We start from the raw sequence: 23,620 nt of genomic DNA on the forward strand, positions 1-23,620 counted from the left end.
ACGCCACAATAGCCGGCTCTCGCATCGTGCCCGTCCTAGCAATCACTCCATGGAGACGTCTAAGATTCAGTGCAGTGTTACGGTGCGGGATAAAGCCCGACTGATCCGGGTGGATCAAGTCGCCAAGCACCCGGACCAGGCGGTTAGCAAGGATCTTGGCAAGGATTTTCGGCTCGGCGTTGAGAAGTGATATCGGCCGATAGGAGCCACACTTGTCCCGGGGCTTACCGTCTTTATGTATGACCACAATCGTCGCCAGCCGTTGATCAAGCGGGAGAAACCCATTCACCCGCGCCTCCACGAACATGGCGCGCAGGTGAGGAGCCAACTTATCCGGGCGAAGCTTATACAGCTCAATCGGCAAACCATTTGGGCCCGAGGCCTTACCGGAGCGCAACGCACGGATAGCACACGCCACTTCGTCTACAGTTATATCGCCATCGAGGTCATCCCTATCAATGGCAGAAAGGCAGGGCAGAGCGATATCACGCAGAAGGTCACACGAGTCCTCAGTCGGCCTATCCGAGACCGAGGTGTATACCGTACGAAAATAGTCCGAGAAACACTGAACTATACCGTCTGGGTCAGTGACAACCATCGACAACTCCGGCACCACTCGGTTAACACGCTCTTTTTTATCCAACCACGGCAGCAATTTCCCGGCCTTATCACCAACATCGTACAATCGACCCTGCTGCTCCCTATTGAGGGTCTTGGCAGCGTTCGTCACCAGATCCCTATATTCCAATTGCTTCAAGCTCAAATTATGCAGTGTGGCCGTTGCAACATCCCCTTCCAAGGCCACTTCTAAAGCCGCTATCTCGTCCTCTACTTGTGTCACCTCGGCGTCTCTCCGCCGCTTGGCGGCCACTACCAAGGAAAGGGCCTCCCCTCTCAATACAGTCTTAAAAGCTTCCCACAAGGACACCGCAGATTCAACTGAACCCTGATTATCTTGAAAATAGTGATCAACTGTCTTCAGCAACGCACTGCGCAGCTTGGGGTCACGAAAGTACCAGGGGTTAATGGGAGCCACCCTGCCCCCCACCACCCGGCCAATATCCAGACAGGCCCACACCGGCGAATGATCAGATATGCCCCGTGCCATGTGCCTAGCCTCAGATACCAATGAGGCGTGCGCAGCCAGAGTGAGCAAGTAATCGATCCGAGAGAGACTCCCGTGGGCCCCGGAATGAAAGGTATATTGTCTCTGAGTGGGGTACCGTAGCCTCCAACAGTCTACCAGACCAAAAGTATCTATAAAGTCGGGAAGCCACTTCTGAGCGCCCCCGGTGTCCCTGGGCGGGTACCTATCGAGCATTCCAGACCCAACCGCATTGAAGTCTCCTCCCACCACTAGCATCCCTTCGGGGAGTTCCAACAAGGCCTTGCCCAGATCAGCAAACGTGGAGGCCTGCAGGGCAGGAGGGACATAAACAGAAACCAATACCAACGTTCTGCCCTCCCACCTCCCCGCCACAAAGCGCCCCCTGTCATCAGCGATGGTGGAGTCAACCTCAAATGGTAGGGAAGCTCTAACAAGTATGCCCGCACCCCTGGAGCCCGAGGAAAACCCGGGGTGAGCAATGAATTTATAACCCTTTCTGTTAAGTGCATAACATGTATTCCCTATAAGGTGGGTCTCCTGCAGGAGGACCACATCTGGCGAGGTCCGTTTCAAGAATTGCAGGACTATCCCCCGTTTAATACGATCCCCTAAGCCATTGACATTCCAGCTAATTATGTTTAAGCCCCTATCCCCCATCCCCAAACACAAAAAGACCGCCACCCCCCCCCCCGGAGAACCACGATCGGACAATACTGACAACCATTGCTACGCCTTGCAAGAAAAAAACAACCCCCAACAACAACCCCAACATCCCGAATCCCCCCCCTCCCTGCACCCCTGCGTCAGCTTACAAAGCCCCCCCAACTTGCAGTGTGCCTGTCGCCCTATCAAAAACAAATCTACAAAAAGTACCCCAAGGGAGGAAAGAGCTCCTATCTTCCCCCCGCCGCCCTCCCATTACTGCAGTAAGGTACGAGTCACTGTCCGGGGCTGAGTCAAAACAGACCGACACCGGAGGTATCACTTCTGTCCATCCCGGTCGCCTTCCGCTCCATCCACGCGGTCCCGGCCGGTTTGTCGCCGAGGGAGCGCATCCAACCAGTCCCCCGCCATGTCCGGTGATTCGAAGAAGAAAGTCCGATCCTCATACACCACACGTAGCCTGGCGGGGAAAAGCATGGCATACTTCAGGTCCATCTCCCTAAGCCGCCGCTTCGCCCCCAGGAAACTCTGCCTCTGTTTCTGCACCATCTGGGTGAAGTCAGGATAAAAGCTCACAGAGGCATTCTGAAAAGGCACCGGGCCTGTCACCCTCGATGCTTGCAGGATAGCGTCTCGATCCTGAAAATTAAAGATCCGGGCGACAATCGGCCGCGGGGGGGCTCCCACCTTAGGCCGTCCGCCAGGCACTCGGTGAGCCCGCTCCACCGCAAAAAACTTGCCAAGGCCCTTAGGCGCAAGATGATTCACCACCAAGTCCTCGACGAGTAAATCCACGGAGAGCTCCTCCGAAGTTTCCGGGACCCCAATAAGGCGCACATTGTTGCGCCGGGCCCGACCTTCAAAATCTTCGAGCCGGCGGGCAGAGAGGTCATTCGCGGTTCGTAGCTTACGAACCTCAGCCTGGAGTTCCGAGACATCGTCCGCGAGACCAGTAGTCTTGAGGTCCAGGGACTTGACCCGCTCATTGGTTTTGCCCAGGTCCGCGCGAATCAAGTTGACATCAACCAAAATCATGTCCACCTTGTGCGCCAGGGCCTCGAATTGTCGCCCAATCGAAGATTGCATCCCATCTATCGCCCCCTTGATATCCTGCAATGATAACTCCGAGGCTGGGGATGAATCGGCCTTCTGTGCTTCCAGCGACTGTCCCGATCCACCAGGCGACCCCTTCTGCTGGGCATAGCCATCCATATTGTTGGATTGGGTATAGCCTCCCCGCCTGGTAGTCTTAGACTTCGACTTGTCTGCCTCCGATTTGGTCGACATCTCGAACAGCAGGGCGGTCAGTCGCAAAAAGACGTCCCTCACTCAGCCAGAGGAAACAGGGTCAACTAGGACGTCAGCAGCCAGCCAGGGCCGAGCGGAGGTCTTCCAGACAGCAGGGGACCGGCATGAAGCACCCCCAACCCAGAGCAAGCAAAGGGCGAGAAAGCGAAAGTGAAAGTGTAGCGGCACCCGTCCGCCAGTTCAGACCTCCCGAGGCCGCTGTTGTTCAATTAGTGGCCGGGCATTCTGCCAACGCAAGCCCCTGGCATCCTTCGGAGGTAGGCCGCAATCTTCCGCCATGCACAACTTCGGTTCCTGGTGTGCGATCTTAGCCCGGACAACGTCAATCGCCCCAGCTGTGACTCATCTGCAGGATTCCGTGCATGAAAATCAGGATTTAGGACAGGATAATTGCAGGAGGGCGCGAGGGTCGCGGGAGCTCAAGGCTCATGCGGCCATCTTGGTCAAGCGCCAGGCTCCTCCCCCCTGTAGTTGCCTTTTAATGTTTTTTGCAAGTTATTTTAGTAACGTTCTGGGTATTCTGTTCAATAAACCTTGGTGTCCGTTCAACAACATCCCTTATAAGCTCTATAGGTTTTTTACTAACTCTTGTTGCATATGACTCACGGCGGTCATGTTTTCTGTGAATTGTGCTGCTTAATTATGATGTAACAAGGAAGCGCCTTCTCTCAGCTAATTTCCTTCTTTTCAGTTACCCTAGCAGCCATTATTTGCGTCTGCTTTAAAGGGTGTAATTGTAGTATTCTCGCAGTTACTGTGGTTGCCAGTGCTACACAAACTCTGCATATTTGTACCTAGTTGTTGTATACTGCTTCATACTGTGGACTAGCTATTATGGCTTGAAGTGCTTCAAATCTTTTTGTGTAGAAGCATAGAGGGTGTTGGGGATTTGCTCAGGCTTCCCTGAATCACCCTTTTTGTTAGCAGGGAATCCATGATTCCAGTGGAAGAAACCTGGTTTGATAATTGACAAAACGCCCTCAAGGGCTGAGCTATGTGGCAGTTTTGTAGATGAACCATCATGCGAAAATGCATTCTGAGATACCCTACTTCATTATCACATAGAATTATGCTGACTGTAAGATGAGATCAATTTACTCATTAGGACCACATTTGGAAAGACAAATTGGTAGCCGTGCAAATACAGATGAGGGGATTGCTAAATCACTTTGTCGATGGCAAGAAGGAAAGTAGCTGTCTCGGAGTCTACATATGATTTTGTTGTTGGTGTGGTGCTCCAAGCATAAGCAAATTATCTTTTCAGTTTTGTGGAGTAGTAAGAGCACAGTACGTAACTGTCTGCCAGTACTGTGTAGTCTTTAATCATACCATTGGGAAGATTTCAGTCATGCCGTTTTAACCAGTTGATGAGAAAGTTTGATCAGACTGCACATCTAGTCTGTGCACTATAGATCACCATGCCAGTCTCAACGGAGAACTTTGTTGGAAGTGGTATGTTGAACCAAAATATGGAGTTTTACCCTATTGGTGGCTATGCATAGGACTTCTAGGAAGACCTCTGGCTTCAGTGAACAGCTTCAGTTTACATCAGTGATGAAGATGTTCATTTTGTGTGTATATAAAGCAGTCTCTTGTAAAACTTGGAGAAATAATGTATTGTCCATGTACAGTGCAGTTGACCTGTCCCCTAATACTCTTTTAGAAATAACTTACTAATTCCTTAAGGCTGGCATTAAGTTAAGTCAGTTATTCAATAGGAAAGCTCAATGGGTTAAGTGTCTGATTCGGAGTCCGATATGCATGCATCCTGCAGATTATATTTTTGAATTCTGGCAGGGTTGATTCAGCTGTGTTTTTTCTTTCTCTCTTTCTTCTTTGAGGGTCGGTTCTGGTACTGGAGGAGGATCCAGTTCTGATGCCCTTGTTGGGCATAGAACGACTCGATCATGATGTACGTCATGCTATGAGGTTGCAAAAGTCCAGCCAGTCATCATGTACCCTGACTTTGACACAGTGCCAGCAGAGGCTCAATTACCCTCTTTGGTTCTGATTCAGAGCATGAGACATCTCACAATGTAGATGATGATGAAGATGATGGGTGTGATGGTGGTGGTGGGTGTGGTCCCCCCTGCTCCCATGACAAATTAGGCTTTTTAGATGGGTTTGCAAGAGGCCGGCTGACTTGACACCTCTCCTGAGTATGGGGTTGACGTGTCACATGCAACACCAACAGAAGAACTCCTCCTTTGCACTGGTAGTCCAGAAGCTAGCTGAGGTTCTGGATTTACTGCTACCTTCATTTGAGACCAAAACTAACATCCAGGCAGGAATTTTGTAGCTTGCGCTGGCTTTTTCTGAGCTGTGGCTCCCTTTAATGAGACCATCGCTGATTCCTCAATGGCACCTTGGTCAAAGCCCTGATCCTACCTACCAGTAAATATGCACATGGTCAGGCTATATAGACCGGCTCCTGGCAATCCTGATTTGTTTACCAAACATCCTACTCCAGAGAGACTTTTGGTTCAGGTCTCAACCAGTAAAGCGAATCCCAATTAATTCCCAACTCCTCCAGATAGGAAATCCATGAGAATTGAGACCTTTGGCAAGCATATGTTTTCCTCCACCAGTCTGCCACTGCAATCGGGTAATGCTGTTTGCTTACTGGGTCGTTATATATATGCCCTGTGAGACATGGCCCGTCCGGTCTTGGCAGCAGTCCCAGAAGACCTTAGGAAAGACCTCTTTGGCTCTGTCCTAATGGCAGGGTCGGGCAAAATGTGTTATCCACACTGGTCTTGATACCACGGATTGCCTGGGAAGGCAGTTGGCACCAGTGATTGAATTAGTCTACACTTGTGGATACACGCCACAGGATTATCCAGCGTTGTACAGGCTTCCCTCATGTATATGCCCTTTTGATTGGTTTCTATTTTTTGTGCGAAGCAAACTTTGTTGTAGCTCTTTAAGGCGCACTCCATAGGTCTGTTTACCCCTGCCAGATGTCCAATGAGCTATTTCAGAGGGCAGGTGTATGGGGAGGGATCATCTCCTCAACCTCTACAGCAGAGCCTAGTGGGCAGCACACGGGCCAGCATAGGCATCAGTCCTGCCATTCATCTTTGCTTGCTGTTATTACCACCAGTGGGAGGTAGGAGCCATCATAGTCTCCCAGGGTGGCTATCTTGTCAGACAGATGAGCCTTACAAATCTTTCAACATTGATAGAGCGTGGATCACCAACTCCGGTCACACATACACCTAATACTCACCTGGGCCCAAACCACATTCACACAGTAAGCTAGTGAAACCCCGCTGACATCAATTTTGTGTAATAAACACCTGGAATTTTGTTATTCACCTTTACCAAGTCTTACCAACTTAATTTATTTCATCTTCCAGACGAATCAGGTTTCTAAGCTAGTTTAAGGTAGAATGACATTTACCTTCTTTCTTTGAATAACCACAGACTCAAGAAGTTTTGAAAACCTTTATCTAAAAAATAAATTTGTGAGTCAAGAATCAATTACAGTAACCACCTTCAATTCAAGAGGCAAATAAAATCAATCATAGCAGTATTTCAAAATGACGAATGAAGACTAAAGGAAGAAGGGGGGGGGGGTGGAGGAGAGAGATAGGCATAAAAGACAGGTTTCCTAATTATATTTACCTATTGGTCTGAGATGGACCCAACTCCGTAGATAGGGACCAGATAGAATCTCCAGGACAGGGTATAGGTAGAAGATCAGTCAGATTCAGATCTGGAAGGGTAACCTCCTCTATTATGCAATGCCGGCGGCGCACCCCTCTCTGACACTTCTCTCCTCGAGTATCCCAGTTCCGCGACCCCTCTAGAAGAATATACTCCGATCAGCATCTCGAACAGGGTTTCTGGCAGCAGCGAAGTCTGAGACAGCGTCTAGGATAGAATCTGGAGCAGCATAGGCGTTGGGTCAGTGACGAGTCGAAATGACAGTTCTGACAAGTGGGACAAAAAAACTAGCTAGCTTACCTCAATTATACTATTTTCAGTATTCGTGTACCACCCCCAAATGTTGCATTTTATGTTTCCCCCCTATTCTAATTGGGTAGGATGAGGAGGGGAGTTCATCACACCACCTAAAATACGGATTTCATCTATGAACGATTGTTCTATGTTCCCGTCCCTTTATTTCCTTTCCCATAGCTTTATTCCACCCAAAATTCACATTACTCAGTAAGTTAAACATTTTTCAATATTGTTTCATTTGTTGGGGTCAATAGTGCGATGTTCTCAGGCTTGTTTACTCAAGATGTCCTTGGCCGAAAGACACGGAAGCCATCTTTGTTTCCAGTCAGTCTTTATGCGCGTGCGCATATTTCATGCGAGCAGAGATTCCAGCCACCCTCCGAGGCCTAAATAAGAACTAATTACAAAGTCCGAATAAGACTCATTAGAAGACCGAAATAAATGATCTCTACTCTATCCCCATTTACTTACTTTAATTATTTTGCATTAGTGTTTAATAAGCTTACAAGTTTTAGTTTATCAGCAGCAGGTGCTTTAGTGTGAGTTTGAGGCAGCCATTTTTAATGCCGCTGCGCAGCTGCAAAAGTTTCCCACCAAAAGCGACAGTGTCATACTACGTAGATGCAGTAGACGCATGCGCAATAGAAATCCCGCGTTTTTGTTTGCCATTTTAAGACACTCGGGTTACTTGTTAATAAGGCAAATAGGAAAGCTTCCCCAGGATACTGCATGTCGTGTATAAGGCAAGGTTAGTATTTACAAAACGTGTTAGTTACGGGGTTACATATTTTAGTTGAGAGGATTGCATACAAGCAAGTTTTATTTACGAATCCTTACTCCATCAACATGACTATGTCCTGTCTTTTCTTTTTGCACTGCAAAAACTGTTCCCACATCGAAGTGAATTTCAGAGAGGACCTGTTCATTCTTTTGCAAGAGGTGTGAGTGTTAGTCTTCAATGGCTCTTTTAAGAGGGTACTGAATTCTGAAAAAGGTGCGAGTTCCTGGATAAGATAGTACTGAAGAGTCTGGCAGCATTCTTGCCAAAAGTTGTGACTCCCTTTCACATTGAGCATACCATTACTCTCCATGCTTCCTCTGTTCCCACCTCATTCTTCAAAAGGGGAGGCGACTCTCCATTGGCCTCGAAAGAGCTTTAAACGTTTACATTGATTGTACCATGTGGATAATCTTCTTTCTGTGACATTCTGTGGGTGAACAAAGGAAAGGCTTTGCATAAGAGGACCTCCTCAAAGTGGATTGTTCTCCGCATCAAGATGTGCTACGGACCAGAGGTCTCCATGAAGTTCACTTCTCAAACCGACCACTTTAACGCTTATCACATGGACAATCCAGTGAAACGGTGCATGTTTCTATTTGTTCTACTGTGCTCTGGGGATTTCAGGCCACAGCTTAGAATTATTGTCAAGAGGGAATTACAAGAGACACTGCATCACAAAACCTTGTTTTAATGGATGGAGCGTAGTGTCTCCCTTTTATGTGCAGTGTCCGGATCTTTTTATGCCCAGGTGCAACAGCTGTTTCAGGCAAGCAACGTGCATGTTTGCAAAATGTTGCAAATCACTGAGTGGGATATTTTGAATACATTCTCAGATGTCTAACATTTAAGAATAAAGGAGCTTGCAAATGTGTTTTTTTGAGTTTATGAAATTCAGTAGTTTGCAAATATAAAACCAAAGTGACGTGGTTTGGTTATATAGGAAACATGTATTCAACATTATCTGGTCTTTTACAGGATCATTTCCCTTTCATTTTATGCCATGCGAATTCAATGTCATGGGCTTTTTGAATTCTGTTGTCGAATTGCCTTATAAATCAACATTTTTTATGTTTAATTCTATCTAGTAGACCTGCTATACAAGTCGGCAGTTAAAAAAATAATTTAGGCAACGATTGATATGGATTCATAATTTTTGTATTTGTTTGAATTTTCATAACGTTCCCTACTCTATAAACATGTTTTACATTATTACAGGTTATAAGCCCCATCAACAGGAGCAATAGTGATTTCTTTCCAGACCTGTAAAATAGAAAATCTGAAATATATCAATTTCTACTGCGGAAATAAAGACAAATGCACAAATGTCAGCCAATTGGCACCTGGTGGCTTCACTTTAAAAATAAATAAAAGTTAACCTCTCTTAATGGGAGACCTGAGTTTTTTGTGCTACTCAAGGAGCATTTCTGTCCGTTTTGATTGGATGCATTGTATTTATTCGCTGCTGAGGTCAGACCTTGATTTGCAGTACGTGAGGGGCTATTTTCTCTCTTTCTGATTTCTTGCTGTTTATCTGTCTTCTCTGTTCATTGGAAAACTAGACTTCCCCCTTGCAGCCACGTTTTCCCCTGCTCCTTTATTCTGTAGATGCCACTGAATGCATCCGCATGTGCGGCAGCTATCTTAGGTTGGTTTTCTTATGCCTCGAGAAAAATCAGTCTAAGACGCTGCTGTGTTTGCATGTGCATGCATTAAATCCACTTTGGAGTTGGGGGGGGCATTAGCTAAGTCAATAGGTCCATGCCTCAGTTTCACAGGTGGGACCCCTTAGCTTTGCCAGTGCTTGTTACTCTATGCTACCTTATACGTAGGACTCCCCTCCAGGAATATGTGGGTTTAGTTGATGCATTTGAAACCTTCAATATGTAAGATGCTATGCATTAATAGTCTTTTAAATATTCATGAGTTCTAGGGCACTTTATAAAGATGGTGTCACTTGCTGAGAGCTCACAACCTGGAGACCATGCTGTCAGCCAAGTGGTTTTAAACTGGAGAGGGACATTGTCGAATTTAGAAAATTGATTCACTCATGCTACTTAGTCACTGGATTTGCCAGGTTAGAAGAATCCATGTTATCAAGGATATCATTTTACGTTCCCAGGCCTTCATTTAACTAGCAAATACATTTTAACTCTTGGCTCAGTTCAACTGAACCAACCGTACTAAAGTCCTTTATTTCAGTGTCTCGTAAACATGAGGTGCTGGTTTAGATGATCACGTCGCTTATCACATGGTATCATTTGGTAACCTTACATGCCAAACAGCCGAGTATAAATTGTTTTCTTTATCATTGATTTGATGTTTCTCGCAATCGCTCCATCCTCTTGTGCTTCCCAGTTTCCTTTCTGGTCCTACGCCTTTACATTAAAGATTACATTCTAGCACACTGCTGTCTTCTAGAAGATTTATGATGGACTCAGCGACTGTATACACCACACCTCCGCCAACCCGTGCCTTCAGTCTGCATTGTGCCATGTTTTTTGTGGAATGTCATTGTTCAGCTCTTGTGATTATTCACTTTGCATGCTAGATCGTGTTCAAATGATAAAATCAGCAAAATAATAATGCAACTCCAAAAGTCCTATCTAGCAGCTGTATTTGCTGATGGGCATTAACAAACATTTGTCAGATGCTTAGTGGTCGTATGTTCATAGCAAAATGGCGAAGGTTATAACTAAAATAGTCACGTTTTAACGTGTTGGAAAAACATACAAAATAGTTTTAAGCATTTTCTTTCAATTTTGTATGACGTACATCCAGTTTTTTTAGTCTTAAGATTCAGGTATACAGAATGTGATTATTTTGTGTGAAAGTGATAATGCATTAGGGGAACAAAAACTACTAGTATTTTTGTTAATTTGAAAATACGGTATGAGATTTGGGATTTGAAAGGAATAAATGCCTCCATTGGGTTCCATAGGTTAAAGCAGTTTTGGGCTCTTTTCAAACTTAATTTCTTCCTTTGCTTGGGCAGCAGGGACCGTAGTGTTTATTGTGCTTGTTTAAATTACTTGCCCTGCTGTTCACTCCATTAAGATCATGCACCAACATCATTTTGAAGTGTTCGTTCTGACCTCTTTTTTTTTTGTTTTTTTGTTCTTCTCACAGAAGATGAACGGGTTTGAAGAAGAGGTTGAGTTTCTACCTGCTACGAATGCAAAGAAGCTGGAGAAGCGAGGACTGAAGAGCAAACTTTGTATCGCTGCGGTCGTCATTGGGACATTGCTTTTGTCACTCACAATTGCATTGCTGGTTTGGCACTTCACGGGTAAGCATTAGTACTTTCATCCCATTCAGGGTTCTCTAAATTTAGAACAAGGCAGGATTAACTTTGACACTAAAATATAATACAGACATAAAAAAACACAAGTCAGAGGATCTCAGCTGTATCTTTTGATGTGATTAGGACACCACATTCCGTTCTGGGCAGTATTTAACTTAATGCATTTGGGAAGTTAGTACGTACTAGATGACAGTGATATATTATAGAAAGGTCCAGGCAGAAGGCATCCTGTCTAGGTGGAAAACACTGAAGTATCTGGTGGTCTTTTGAACCATCTGATATTGATTCTATTTCTTGCATTCCCACTTCAAGATAAAAAACACATGATTTTCTAGAAGCTGACCAATCTTGACCTTGTCCTACCACACCCAATCTGGTGTGTGCAAGGATTCCTGAGCTGTGAAGAAGTGTCACCAATGAAGCACACCACTTTGTGTTTTTTTTTGTAGCTGAAGTCAGTCTGAAAGTAATGACTTGAAATTTCTAGTGAGGCCCTTGATCACAGAACCTGAGGTATTGCTAATGGGGTATATAGGTATGTATAGATAAGCATTTTGAAGATCTAAGGTGGTCATCCTTTTCCCAGGAAATACCAGGGAATTGTTTTGCTGCAAAGTTTTCATTTTGAAGTGAATCTTTCTTTTGAAACAGTTCAGACCTTGAGGTTGTAGATTAGTCTGAAGTCTCCTGAAGATTTAAAAAACAAATACTAAGGAGTAGATTCCCTTGCCTACCTCCAAAAGAGAAACCATAACTAAAGCTCACTTCTGAACTAAATCCCAAATTATCTGTGAAAGACCTTTCTGTTGAACAGAATCCCTATGGCAGGCTATTACATGTTTTCTGGAATCCGGTGGGCTCTCAAAGTCCAGGCAACAGCCCTGACAAATCGCTGCCAACACTTAAAAGTCTGTGGTATAATTTTCCTAAGTTTAATGAAAAAGCGAAATGTTCTTCCACGGGGACTTCGAGTAGGAGAGCAGCATAAACCGAACATAACTTGTATGTAGTCGTGGAAGGATTGTCTATTTGCTGACCTGGGATTGAAAGGAGGGTGTCTGAAATTCTCCCCACTCAGTTGGAGCTTCAGGAATTTCTGGTTGGCGTTTATGAAAGTCATGATGAACATGTTCTACTGATTTACATTGAGGTTTGAAGGCTTGACCAAGATTCTGATTCTTGAAGGCTCATAGTTCTTCTAACTAACTGAGATCATTTAAAGTAAATTAAGAAAATCTATCCTTTGGCCCTTGTGTCTTTGAATCACAAACATAAATCTGATGGTAGACTGAAAATTGGATGCAGTGGACAAAGCAGGTACATTCAGGATGTCACAGGTTGCAGATATTTTTCACTTGGAGTTCCCTACCTTTTGAAAGGCTAGAATGGTCTTTGCCCACTTGAGCTGGAGCAGCAATGGCTTGAAAGTCATGTACTACAGTTTAAGAAGAGTAAACTGTATGTATCTCAGTTCCTGTAGTCCAGTACCAACCAGCATAACTCTTGCCTGATTGAGCCTATCAGCAGGTGCAACCAAAAGTCCAGCAAATTTGCTAACATGAGATCCATTTCAAAGTCCAGTTCAACCTTTTTTTAAATTTTTGTATTACAGGTTTGTTTGTTCAGTTTTTTTTTTTACAGAGGCAATACAGAAAAGCAACATTGCAGCAAAGAAACAAGGAGTCCATACAGTTACATTTAGGTGTGTGTGTGTTGTGTACAAAATGTAGGTAGGAGAGCCCGCTGCCAGCCATCCATCTCATGATGCGAAGAAGAAAGGAGAAAAACCGGCTCCCATCCCCCTCCCCCCCCCACTTTGTGTTGATGTGCGGCCAACAGGAGTAGGGTGTGCGCCCAGCCCCTTCAACCAAACCAGGCACTGGTGCTATTCAGATACACCACAATCAGAGCCGATCTGAGCCATTAATGGAGAGTTGTTAGAAATTCGATTTTTGGCAGGCTAGGGCATGTGCCAAAGCCAGGCAGAAACAACCAATCTAGTCAGGGTAAGGGAGTTACTCTCCTAAAATAACCCCTGCTCACCCCCTTGGTAGCTTGGCACGAGCAGTCAGGCTTATCTTAGAGGCAGTGTGTAAAGCATTTGCACGTAACCAACAATAATAGTGTAAGCACTACAAAAGGACACTGCACCAGTTTAGAAAAATAGCCAATATTTTTAAATACTTAAGACCAGACCAAAAACGATAAAAATCCACAATACAGTACATAAAAATCTAGTTATCAAAATACGCTTGAAAAATAGTTCCTTGATGTCGATAGCTCCATCCAGTGCTATCACTGCGTCGTGAGCAAACAAATCCAAACCGTTCTGGCTGACCACGGCGTCGCGGGCCAGCTACTGTTTCGGGAGGACCCGCAAACAGTACCTTTTAGAAATGCAGGCCATCGATAACCTCTCTTTAAGCTTCCAAAAACACGGCGTCCGCAGGCGTCTGTTCCGGAGGTCGGTGCAGGAATCTTATTAGCCCTCGAAGTCACATGCGATGCAGGTCTATCTCCTCTCTGATGGAGTCAGGAGCGCTGGCATCGGCAGGCGTCGGGTGCTGCGGTGCGATGTGCAGCGGTGTCCTCAGGTTGCGGTGCGAGCAGCGGCTTGGTGGCGGCATCAGATGGCGTCGTTTGTGAGACCAGGGTTGCGGTGCGAGATGAAGGCGGTGCTTGTCAGGGTGCTGGCAGGTCACGGTGCAAGTAGCGGTGTCGTCGTTGCTGAAGCGCTGTCGTTTGCTGACAAACTGGAGTCGATGGCGTCGGTAGGCCAAGGCTGCGGTGCGCGATGAGGGCGGTGCGTCATGTAACTTTACGAGCGGTGCCCTCAAACCATGGTGCAAGCAGCCGCATCGATTTCGGCATGGAGCGTCGTTGGGGATACCAAGGCGTCGTCGCGGAGCGGTGCGGAGTGCAGTGCTCACAGGTCCCAGTGCGAGCAACGGCTCAGTGGCGGCATCAGATGGTGTCATCCGTGAGACCAGGGTCACGGTGCGGCGGTACCCTCTGCAGTGCCAAGGCATTGGCGTGAAGCGAGGCGGTGCGGAGTGCGGTGCCCCACAGGTCTCGGTGCGAGCAGCGGCTCGGCGGCGTCAGCAGGCGTCAGTGAGACCAAGGTCGCGGTGTGGCGGTGCCCTCTGCGGTGCAGTCAGAACACTGAGTAAGCAGCGGTGTCGTAGACATCATCTAGTTGCTTTTGCTCTGTTGCAGCACAAAACACACAGTCCCCAGTGCTGCGGGCAGAAGAGCTTGAAGTCTTTGTTGTTTGAGACTTCTTGAACAGGGGCCAAGCTCTATCTCAAGCCCTTGGAGAAACTCACAAAGCAGATTGCAGAAAGTTCAGTCCAGTCCTATCACTGCCCAAGAAGCAGCCACTGCAGGGCAAAACAGCAGAGCACACAGCAAAGTGGTAGGTCCTCCTCACAGCTTTCCCAGCTCTTCTTCTTGGCAGTCTTCTTGGTCGTAAAGAGTTCTAAAGTTCAGGGGTCTGGGCCCCAATATATATATATCAAAAAATCCTTTGATCTCTTAGGCAGAGAGTGTCTGTGCCTAGCCAGAACCAGTTCTGCCTTCTCTGGTGTGATTTCCTGGCAGGAGGTGGAGACGGCATTGTCAGAGGCAGACCAGGCCCTTTGAGGTGCAAGGAAATCTCCTCCCCCTTCCCCCATCGCAGCCCAGGTATATTCAGCCCTTTCCTGACCCACCTAGACTATCTGGAGCCACTCCTGCTCCCCCAGCCTTCTGTCATCCAAAACCCAGACAGGCAATCCACATTCCAAGGGAGGCACATGGGATGACTGAGCAAGAAAATACCTACTTTCTAAAAGTGGTATTTTCAAACACAGGATGTAAAAATCACCTTCACTAAAAGATGCATCTTTAGATTGTGAGTTCAGGCATACTACATTTTATTTTCCTACCTAGTTCCTAGGGCCAGTTATGTTTATAAGATGTTCTAAACAAACTTCCCATTCTGTCCTATGGGTACAGGTAGCCTTACAATAGTGAAAAACCAAATGGGCTGTAATTCACTATCAGGACATGCCACACACACATGGGCATGTCCTTCCTTTCACATACACTGCTCCCTGCCCACAGGGGTACCTTGGGCCTTCCGTAGGGGTGCCTGGCATGTAAGAAAAGGGAAGGTTAGGGACTGGAAAGTGTGCGCACTGGCCAAGTCAACATGGCAGTTACCAACTGCGCGCAGACTCTGCAATGGCAGGTCTGAGTTACCTTTTTAAAGCTACTCTCGTTGGTGGCACAATCAGTAATGCAGACCCACTAGTAGCATTTGATTTACAGGTCCTGGCACACTCAGTGCACTGTACTAGGGACTAAAAAGTAAATACATATCCAATCATGGAAGCACCAATCCATAACACAATTTACACAGAGAGCATATGCACTTTAGCACTGATTAGCAGTGGTAAAGTGCCCAGGGTCCTAAAACCAACACACACCGGTCAGGAAAAGATAGGACGAAGAAGCAAAAAGTTTGAGGATAACCCTGCAAAAAGGGCCATTTCCAACAGGAGTCATCAGCCTACTCTTGTGCGACAGTGAACTGTCCCTGTGCATGATCCTCGTCCGTACTGGTACCTTCCTCCTCGTCACTGCCATCCTGATCCCTAATGTTTTCCCCCAGTTTATCCAACATACTCGACCACAACTCAAGGTCCCACTCCATATGTTAATCTGTGTGCACTCTCCGAAGACCGTCCCAGAAATCTGGAAAAGGCTGCTCTTTCAGGTTTCTACTACCCCTCAGAGTTCTGGAAGACTGAGAGGAGGGGTGAACTTGCAGCCTCTGAAATGAAACAGCCCTCAGCCAGTGCTGGGAAGTTATTAGGAAGGTTCAACAGAAGATTGTCTGCCAAATACTTTAAGTGTAAGCAAGTCACATTGCTAAAAATGTACCCCTGGCTAATAGTTCAGGATCAGACAAAACTCCCCATGTTCTTCAGGTTGCCAAGCTGGAATAGAAGAAAGTGGAGACCCAAAGGAAATGGATGAGAAAGCTTGAACATGCCCTGGCATCTGCTCTCCATCAGGAACATTTCCATATCATTTGAGAACCTCGGAGATGAAGGAAACAAGGGTGTGCAATTGATCTAATGGGATAGTCATTCAAGAGGTCAGGTTCAGTTCTGCGATGATTGTTAGAAGAATTCTACTTTTTGCTATGAGGCACATTTTAGATGAATGCTTTTACTTTTTGAAGATAATTCAAACCATGGGACCACAACCAGTATTGCTTAAATACATAGCTTTCACTTGACCCTTGGGGCAGCTTACCATTCCCGATATTTCTATGCAAGGTGAAATTATCAACATTAGCAGGCATATAGAGTAACCCTGGGCGTAGTTCGCGTAGTAGCACTACGCAAATTGCACTACGCGAGATACGCATAGCACTACGCGAACTGCGTAGTGCGCTGTTTGCGATGATTGCACAGTGCCGGATGCTTGTCCGCACTCTGCAATCATTGAAAACGGCATCTTGCACAGTGTGAGCTGTAGTTTTCTGCCGCTCGGGCAGATTTTTACTCTAGCGGCAGCTTTCTCAACGCGGACTGGTAGTTTCTCATCGCGAGCGGTCGTGAGCATACGCGACCATTCGCAATGAGAAACCTGACCTCCCCGCGTTGAGAATCTCGCCGGGAGGTTTATTTTCCACGCTCGCGAACGGCAACTTGATGTTGCTGATCGCGAACGAGGGAAAAGTCTCTCCTGGATATCATTTTGCTCGCTCGCAGTCGCCAACTTGACGTTGAGGACCGTGAGCGAGCAAAAAATGCCCACTACGCTACGCGATTTTTGCACTGTGCTATGAGCAATTCACGTAGCGCGAAGTAGCACAAACTACGCAAACTTCGCTAGCGTAGTTGTCCGCCCAGGGTTAATACAGAGTCAAAGGGGAAACACGTGAACCTAAATTATATGCTGCAGTAATATCATCTCATAGTACTTCAGATTTACTAAGTATTATAAAGTGGAATGGAATGGAAGAGCTGACATTGTTCCCTAAGTTTAACTGCAAAGAGCCCAGCATCTCGAAATACTTACCAGGACCTGAGTACCATTTCAATATGGGGCCTGCAACATGGAGTGCCTCTCCTTTTAGGATGAAGCCTACTAGACAGTGCATCCATCTAATTGCAAATACATATTGGGGACATGCTGAAAGCTTCCTTAGCAATGCCGTCCGCCCATTGCTTACCATTAGCTTTTTTTTGTTTTGTATCACACATTTGCTTGCTTTCTATTTGCTGGCTTTATTTGTTTTAACTACTCCAGCATGTCTTTGTCCTTCACGTGGAGGATAGCCTGTTCACTAACTGTCTGACTGGTTCCATGTACTCTTCCACAAGTGCTTGCTTTCTGAAACACTTTTCTTTTCTTTCTTTATTGAGGCACTCTGAGTACATGTGTTTTCAGTTCTCTCCTTTTATACTTGTTCAGGAAGCTGTAAATGTGCTGTATTTCTTTGGAAAGGTTTCCTGCCTCCTATTTATTCTTTGACTGGTTTTTCTCATCTCTTCCACTATTAGTTTATCAAGCTAGCATGCCTGTGAGGAACAATGTTCTGTTAACAGCCTTGTTTATATTGGTCAGTGCTCTTTACTAATAGCACAACTTAAACAATCCTCTTACTCAATTTCTGTACCATGCCATAGGTGCTGGATGTCTGGGAGTGTGGGTTGATAAAGCAACCCCAAAATAACCAGGCTGTAGTTCAGAAGTGAATGAGCAATAAACAGGCCCTAAAATGTTGAGTTTATCTTGGTACATTTGCTGTGCATTCAAAGACCAAGGTCAAATATTAGGCTCTGTCTTCTGAAGGAGGTTGGTGTTATTTTTTCTCCTTTTTACTGTCTGCGAAGTGAGACGAATTATGTAACAATTTTGCCGGTTACTGGGGTTAAAAAGGAAAGGCTCTGGGATGTTGTTTTCTAGCACACAACAAAATTTAAATGCCTGTAAATAAACTGTGCAAATGTTTCAGGATATTTCAGAATATATCAGAATTAGTAAAGCACCAATGAAGCATATTTTAATGTAATTCTGATGTGTGGTGGAAACAAACATTTTAATACGATCAAAATAAAAAAAATACTCTAGGTGATGACGTTTTCCACACATTATCGTTTTTTGAAATGGTAATTTCGATTGAAGATGTGTTGTCTCTAATAGTTGTGCACTACCATAACATGAATTCTCAACTCTATGCCACTCCATGCCACTGTACTCCACTCAACATCATTCCAATCTACAACACTCTAGTCCAAGCCGCTCCATTTGACATCACTCCACTCTACGCCACTCCATTCTATGCCATTTCACTCCACTCTACACTGCTCAACTCCATGCCACTCAACTACTGCTCCTTAACACTACTCCACGCCACTCTGCTTGTCTACACTCTACTCTGTCAAACTCCACTCTATGCTACTCCACTCTATGCTACTCCACTCTATGCTACTCCACTCTATGCTACTCCACTCTATGCTACTCCACTCTATGCTACTCCACTCATCTCCACTCTGTCCCACTCTACTGCGCTCTACGCTTCTCCATGCCACTACACTCTACAATACTGCACAACTATCTATGCCTCTCTGTTCCATGCCCCTCTACTCCACATCCCTCTATTCCACTCTACCCTAGGCCAGGCCTCTTTAGGGCACTCTACACCACTCCAGGCCTCTCTAGCTCGTTCTGCCCTCTGCTACTCCAGCTCGTTCTGCCCTCTGCTACTCCAGCTCGTTCTGCCCTCTGCTACTCCAGCTCGTTCTGCCCTCTGCTACTCCAGCTCGTTCTGCCCTCTGCCACTCCAGCTCGTTCTGCCCTCTGCCACTCCAGCTCGTTCTGCCCTCTGCCACTCCAGCTCGTTCTGCCCTCTGCCACTCCAGCTCGTTCTGCCCTCTGCCACTCCAGCTCGTTCTGCCCTCTGCCACTCCAGCTCGTTCTGCCCTCTGCCACTCCAGCTCGTTCTGCCCTCTGCCACTCCAGCTCGTTCTGCCCTCTGCCACTCCAGCTCGTTCTGCCCTCTGCCACTCCAGCTCGTTCTGCCCTCTGCCACTCCAGCTCGTTCTGCCCTCTGCCACTCCAGCTCGTTCTGCCCTCTGCCACTCCAGCTCGTTCTGCCCTCTGCCACTCCAGCTCGTTCTGCCCTCTGCCACTCCAGCTCGTTCTGCCCTCTGCCACGCGCCCCCTCCTGTCCGCTCTGCCACGCGCCCCCCTCCTGTCCGCTCTGCCACGCGCCCCCCTCCTGTCCGCTCTGCCTTGCGCCCCCCTCCTGTCCGCTCTGCCTTGCGCCCCCCTCCTGTCCGCTCTGCCTTGCGCCCCCTCCTGTCCGCTCTGCCTTGCGCCCCCCTCCTGTCCGCTCTGCCTTGCGCCCCCCTCCTGTCCGCTCTGCCTTGCGCCCCCCTCCTGTCCGCTCTGCCTTGCGCCCCCCTCCTGTCCGCTCTGCCTTGCGCCCCCCTCCTGTCCGCTCTGCCTTGCGCCCCCACTCCTGTCCGCTCTGCCTTGCGCCCCCCCTCCTGTCCGCCATGCGCCCCCCCTCCTGTCCGCCATGCCTTGCGGCCCCCTCCTGTCCGCCATGCCTTGCGGCCCCCTCCTGCCCGCTCTGCCTTGCGGCCCCCTCCTGTCCGCTCTGCCTTGCGCCCCCCTCCTGTCTGCTCTGCCTTGCGCCCCCCTCCTGTCTGCTCTGCCTTGCGCCCCCCTCCTGTCTGCTCTGCCTTGCGCCCCCCTCCTGTCCGCTCTGCCTTGCGCCCCCCCTCCTGTCCGCTCTGCCTTGTGCCCCCACTCCTGTCCGCTCTGCCTTGCGCCCCCACTCCTGTCCGCTCTGCCTTGCGCCCCCACTCCTGTCCGCTCTGCCTTGCGCCCCCACTCCTGTCCGCTCTGCCTTGCGCCCCCACTCCTGTCCGCTCTGCCTTGCGCCCCCACTCCTGTCCGCTCTGCCTTGCGCCCCCACTCCTGTCCGCTCTGCCTTGCGCCCCCCTCCTGTCCGCCATGCCTTGCGGCCCCCTCCTGCCCGCTCTGCCTTGCGGCCCCCTCCTGCCCGCTCTGCCTTGCGGCCCCCTCCTGCCCGCTCTGCCTTGCGGCCCCCTCCTGCCCGCTCTGCCTTGCGGCCCCCTCCTGCCCGCTCTGCCTTGCGGCCCCCTCCTGCCCGCTCTGCCTTGCGGCCCCCTCCTGCCCGCTCTGCCTTGCGGCCCCCTCCTGCCCGCTCTGCCTTGCGGCCCCCTCCTGCCCGCTCTGCCTTGCGGCCCCCTCCTGCCCGCTCTGCCTTGCGGCCCCCTCCTGCCCGCTCTGCCTTGCGGCCCCCTCCTGCCCGCTCTGCCTTGCGGCCCCCTCCTGGCCGCTCTGCCTTGCGGCCCCCTCCCTCCTGGCTGGCCGGCCTTCTGCCCCCCCCCTCCTGGCTGGCCGGCCTTATGCCCCCCCCTTCTGGCTGGCCGGCCTTATGCCCCCCCCTTCTGGCTGGCCGGCCTTATGCCCCCCCCTTCTGGCTGGCCGGCCTTATGCCCCCCCCTCCTGGCTGGCCGGCCTTATGCCCCCCCCTCCTGGCTGGCCGGCTTTATGCCCCCCCCTCCTGGCTGGCCGGCTTTGTGCCCCCCCCCCTCCTGGCTGGCCGGCCTTATGCCCACCCCCCCTCCTGGCTGGCCGGCCTTATGCCCCCCCCCCCTCCTGGCTGGCCGGCCTTATGCCCCCCCCCCCTCCTGGCTGGCCGGCCTTATGCCCCCCCCCCCTCCTGGCTGGCCGGCCTTATGCCCCCCCCCCCCTCCTGGCTGGCCGGCCTTATGCCCCCCCCCCCTCCTGGCTGGCCGGCCTTATGCCCCCCCCCCTCCTGGCTGGCTGGCCTTATGCCCCCCCCTCCTGGCTGGCCGGCCTTCTGCCCCCCCCCCTCCTGGCTGGCCGGCCTTGCACCCCCCCCCCTCCTGGCTGGCCGGCCTTGCACCCCCCCCCCTCCCGGCTGCTCAGCCTTGCGCCCCCCCCCTCCCGGCTGCTCAGCCTTGCTCCCACCTCCTTTTCGTTATGTATGTGTTTTTATGTCCATGCAATTTTAAATGGTATGATTGTTACAGGAGATTATTAAAGCCATATTTATTTTTCTAAATGTCTGTGATATTTGGCAGTTGTATTTGAAACACTGACACCTAAGGTAGAGTTTTTTGGACTACATGGCTTAAACACATTGGCAAAGCCAAGCTGTCACATAGGCGAGACCTGTTGGCTTACCAATGCTTGTTTTACTAGGACCAGTCTACTGGACCGAGATGCTTCTGGATAGTTCCAGGATTCCACCGTAGAGAGCCCCACTTGCTACTATAATGAATTCCAGTACAAAACACAAAGCAAGGGGACTAAGATTCTATGACACCTAGACCAATAAATAGAGCTGCGCTTTAAAATAGTAATGCGAAGCCAGACGCCATAAACTTATATTTAAATTTGAGCCACGCTGCCTGGAGACTCCAAAAGAAGCTTCTAGAAAGTGCAGGCAGCAGTGCAGTCTGTAAGGAAGCAGACAAAAGATACCGGAAATTAAATGGTTATCCTCTCTTTTTGACTCCTGGTGGGAGGGTGCAGTCTGGGAAGAGAGTGGGCCATGACAGTGTCATTGAAAAGTTTTGTTTTTGCTTTGTCCTGAGTAGAGGTGTGACCACTTCATATAGTAAGTACTGGGACATGGTAAGATGGACGAGCTAGTAAAAAACATAAGTAAATAATTGTATATTAACATTGGAGAGCTTTGTGTTAGGGTAGCTGTTTTTATGGGTTTCATATTAATGAAAGGTAATATTACAATTACCATGTTACAGAAATCATGTTGGTTTTTAGTTGGTAGCTCAGCCACTGTGTGCAGTGATCCTTGATAGAGAAAATCTATCTTTGTTAACAATCCAGGGTACTGAAGATCTACTTTAATTGGAATTTGCTCGGTTATTGAATTTGCACTTTGACTGTACAGTGTCATATTTCTGATTTGCTGTTGGAAACTGATGACGTTGGGTTGTCTGTTGCAATTGTAAGACTGATCTGATGCCAGAATATGAGGAGGTTTCTGTGTATGATTATGATGGAAGATTTACTCTGGACGGCATTGTTTGTGTGATACCTCTGAACACACTCCTGGTCAGAGGGTGTTTTGTGACTATTATGACTGGAGGATTTTTTTTTCTTTAACTAAAAACTTGAAACCTTTTTTGGATCTATTTTATGATTTGTGGGTGCATTTAATGACTATTTATTTCACTGTCGATCTTTGTATATTGAAGAATGCTTTTCATGTCCTGATCCCTGGAAAATGGTTCAGATGTGTTTTGTATTAAAAGGATGTTTTCTGATGGCTTTCTTGAGGCACATGTCACTGAAAGGCCGTTCTGACTTAAAGGTGCCACAGATATCCATTGCTTGTGGGGTGTTCCTGAATGTGTATTCTGATAACAGGATGTTCCTGGATAGTTGCTCTACTTGGAGGGTGTTTCAGGATATTCTTCTGTTTGAAAATTATAATTATCTGAATTGCTTTTGCATTGGAGAATGATTCTGGATGGCTTTTTTGATTGGAAGATGTTTGTTGATTGTAGTTATGACTGGATTATGCTCCTGAAAAACTTATGATTGGAGAATGCTTCTGTCGTCTCTCCACAGTGGTCGATGTCTGACCGTTACGTTGTGGAATATTTTTTTTCTCCAATGTAATTGTTTATTTCGAATTAAAAATCCATAAAACATGTAAAAGCACATGCAGTTGTGTGAGCATTATTCAAATATCAAAGATTAAAAAAACTAGAAAAGAAAACAAACATTAAACACAATTCTAATTTAGTTTAAAGGAATTCAAAGGTTTAAAAAATCACAACCAATAGAAAGTTTATACTGTACCCTTAATGTGCTCAATAAGCAGTACTGCAATTTCTTCCTAGGATATTTATCAATTTGTCCGTATCTGCCAGGTCTGCACCCCTCCTTGATACCAGATTCTCTCAAGTTGGAACCCTTCTTCTAAACAAGATATGCAAGATCCGCCTTGTACAATGTGGATATTGCATCAGTAATCTGCTGACTTACATTACAGTATTGGTGGTTCTGTATCCCGACAACCTAGCAGTATGAAGGTTATCACAATACTGAAATTACCACTTGGTAATTCCTACCCGCACATGTATTATCCATGCTGCATGTAGATATTTAGCCATACTAACCATAACCACTTTCCTTGTATCAGATTTCAATGCCATAAGGGGTACGCAAGGGTCCGTATTGCCAGAAGACGGCATGCTGGGATAATCCATTTCTTACTAGGGATACTATAGGCAGGACAAATATTATACAAAATGGATTGTGGTATCCAGCCTCAAATTGCACACTGGGCAGGTATTGTGGGATCTATTAGTATTCCTCAATTTCCCTGTGAACTCAGCTAATTGGAGCGTGTCTTATCGGAACGTCAGATAAAGTTGCCTTGGAAAGGAGCCTT

General features: G+C 47.7%; 1 protein-coding gene across 2 annotated transcripts in view; it reads left to right on the top strand.

Annotated features, from left to right (window-relative positions):
• ST14 (ST14 transmembrane serine protease matriptase) overlaps nt 1–23,620 on the top strand; it is a 264,383-nt gene that overhangs the window by 109,015 nt on the left and 131,748 nt on the right. For both annotated transcript variants that reach the window (XM_085647218.1, XM_085647219.1), the window contains exon 2: nt 10,953–11,112. In XM_085647218.1, coding sequence (XP_085503344.1) covers nt 10,953–11,112 — 160 coding nt within the window. The remainder of the gene's footprint in view (nt 1–10,952; nt 11,113–23,620) is intronic.

The sequence above is a fragment of the Triturus cristatus genome, chromosome 3_2 (assembly GCF_964204655.1).
Source record: "Triturus cristatus chromosome 3_2, aTriCri1.1, whole genome shotgun sequence".
Lineage (NCBI taxonomy): Eukaryota > Metazoa > Chordata > Amphibia > Caudata > Salamandridae > Triturus > Triturus cristatus.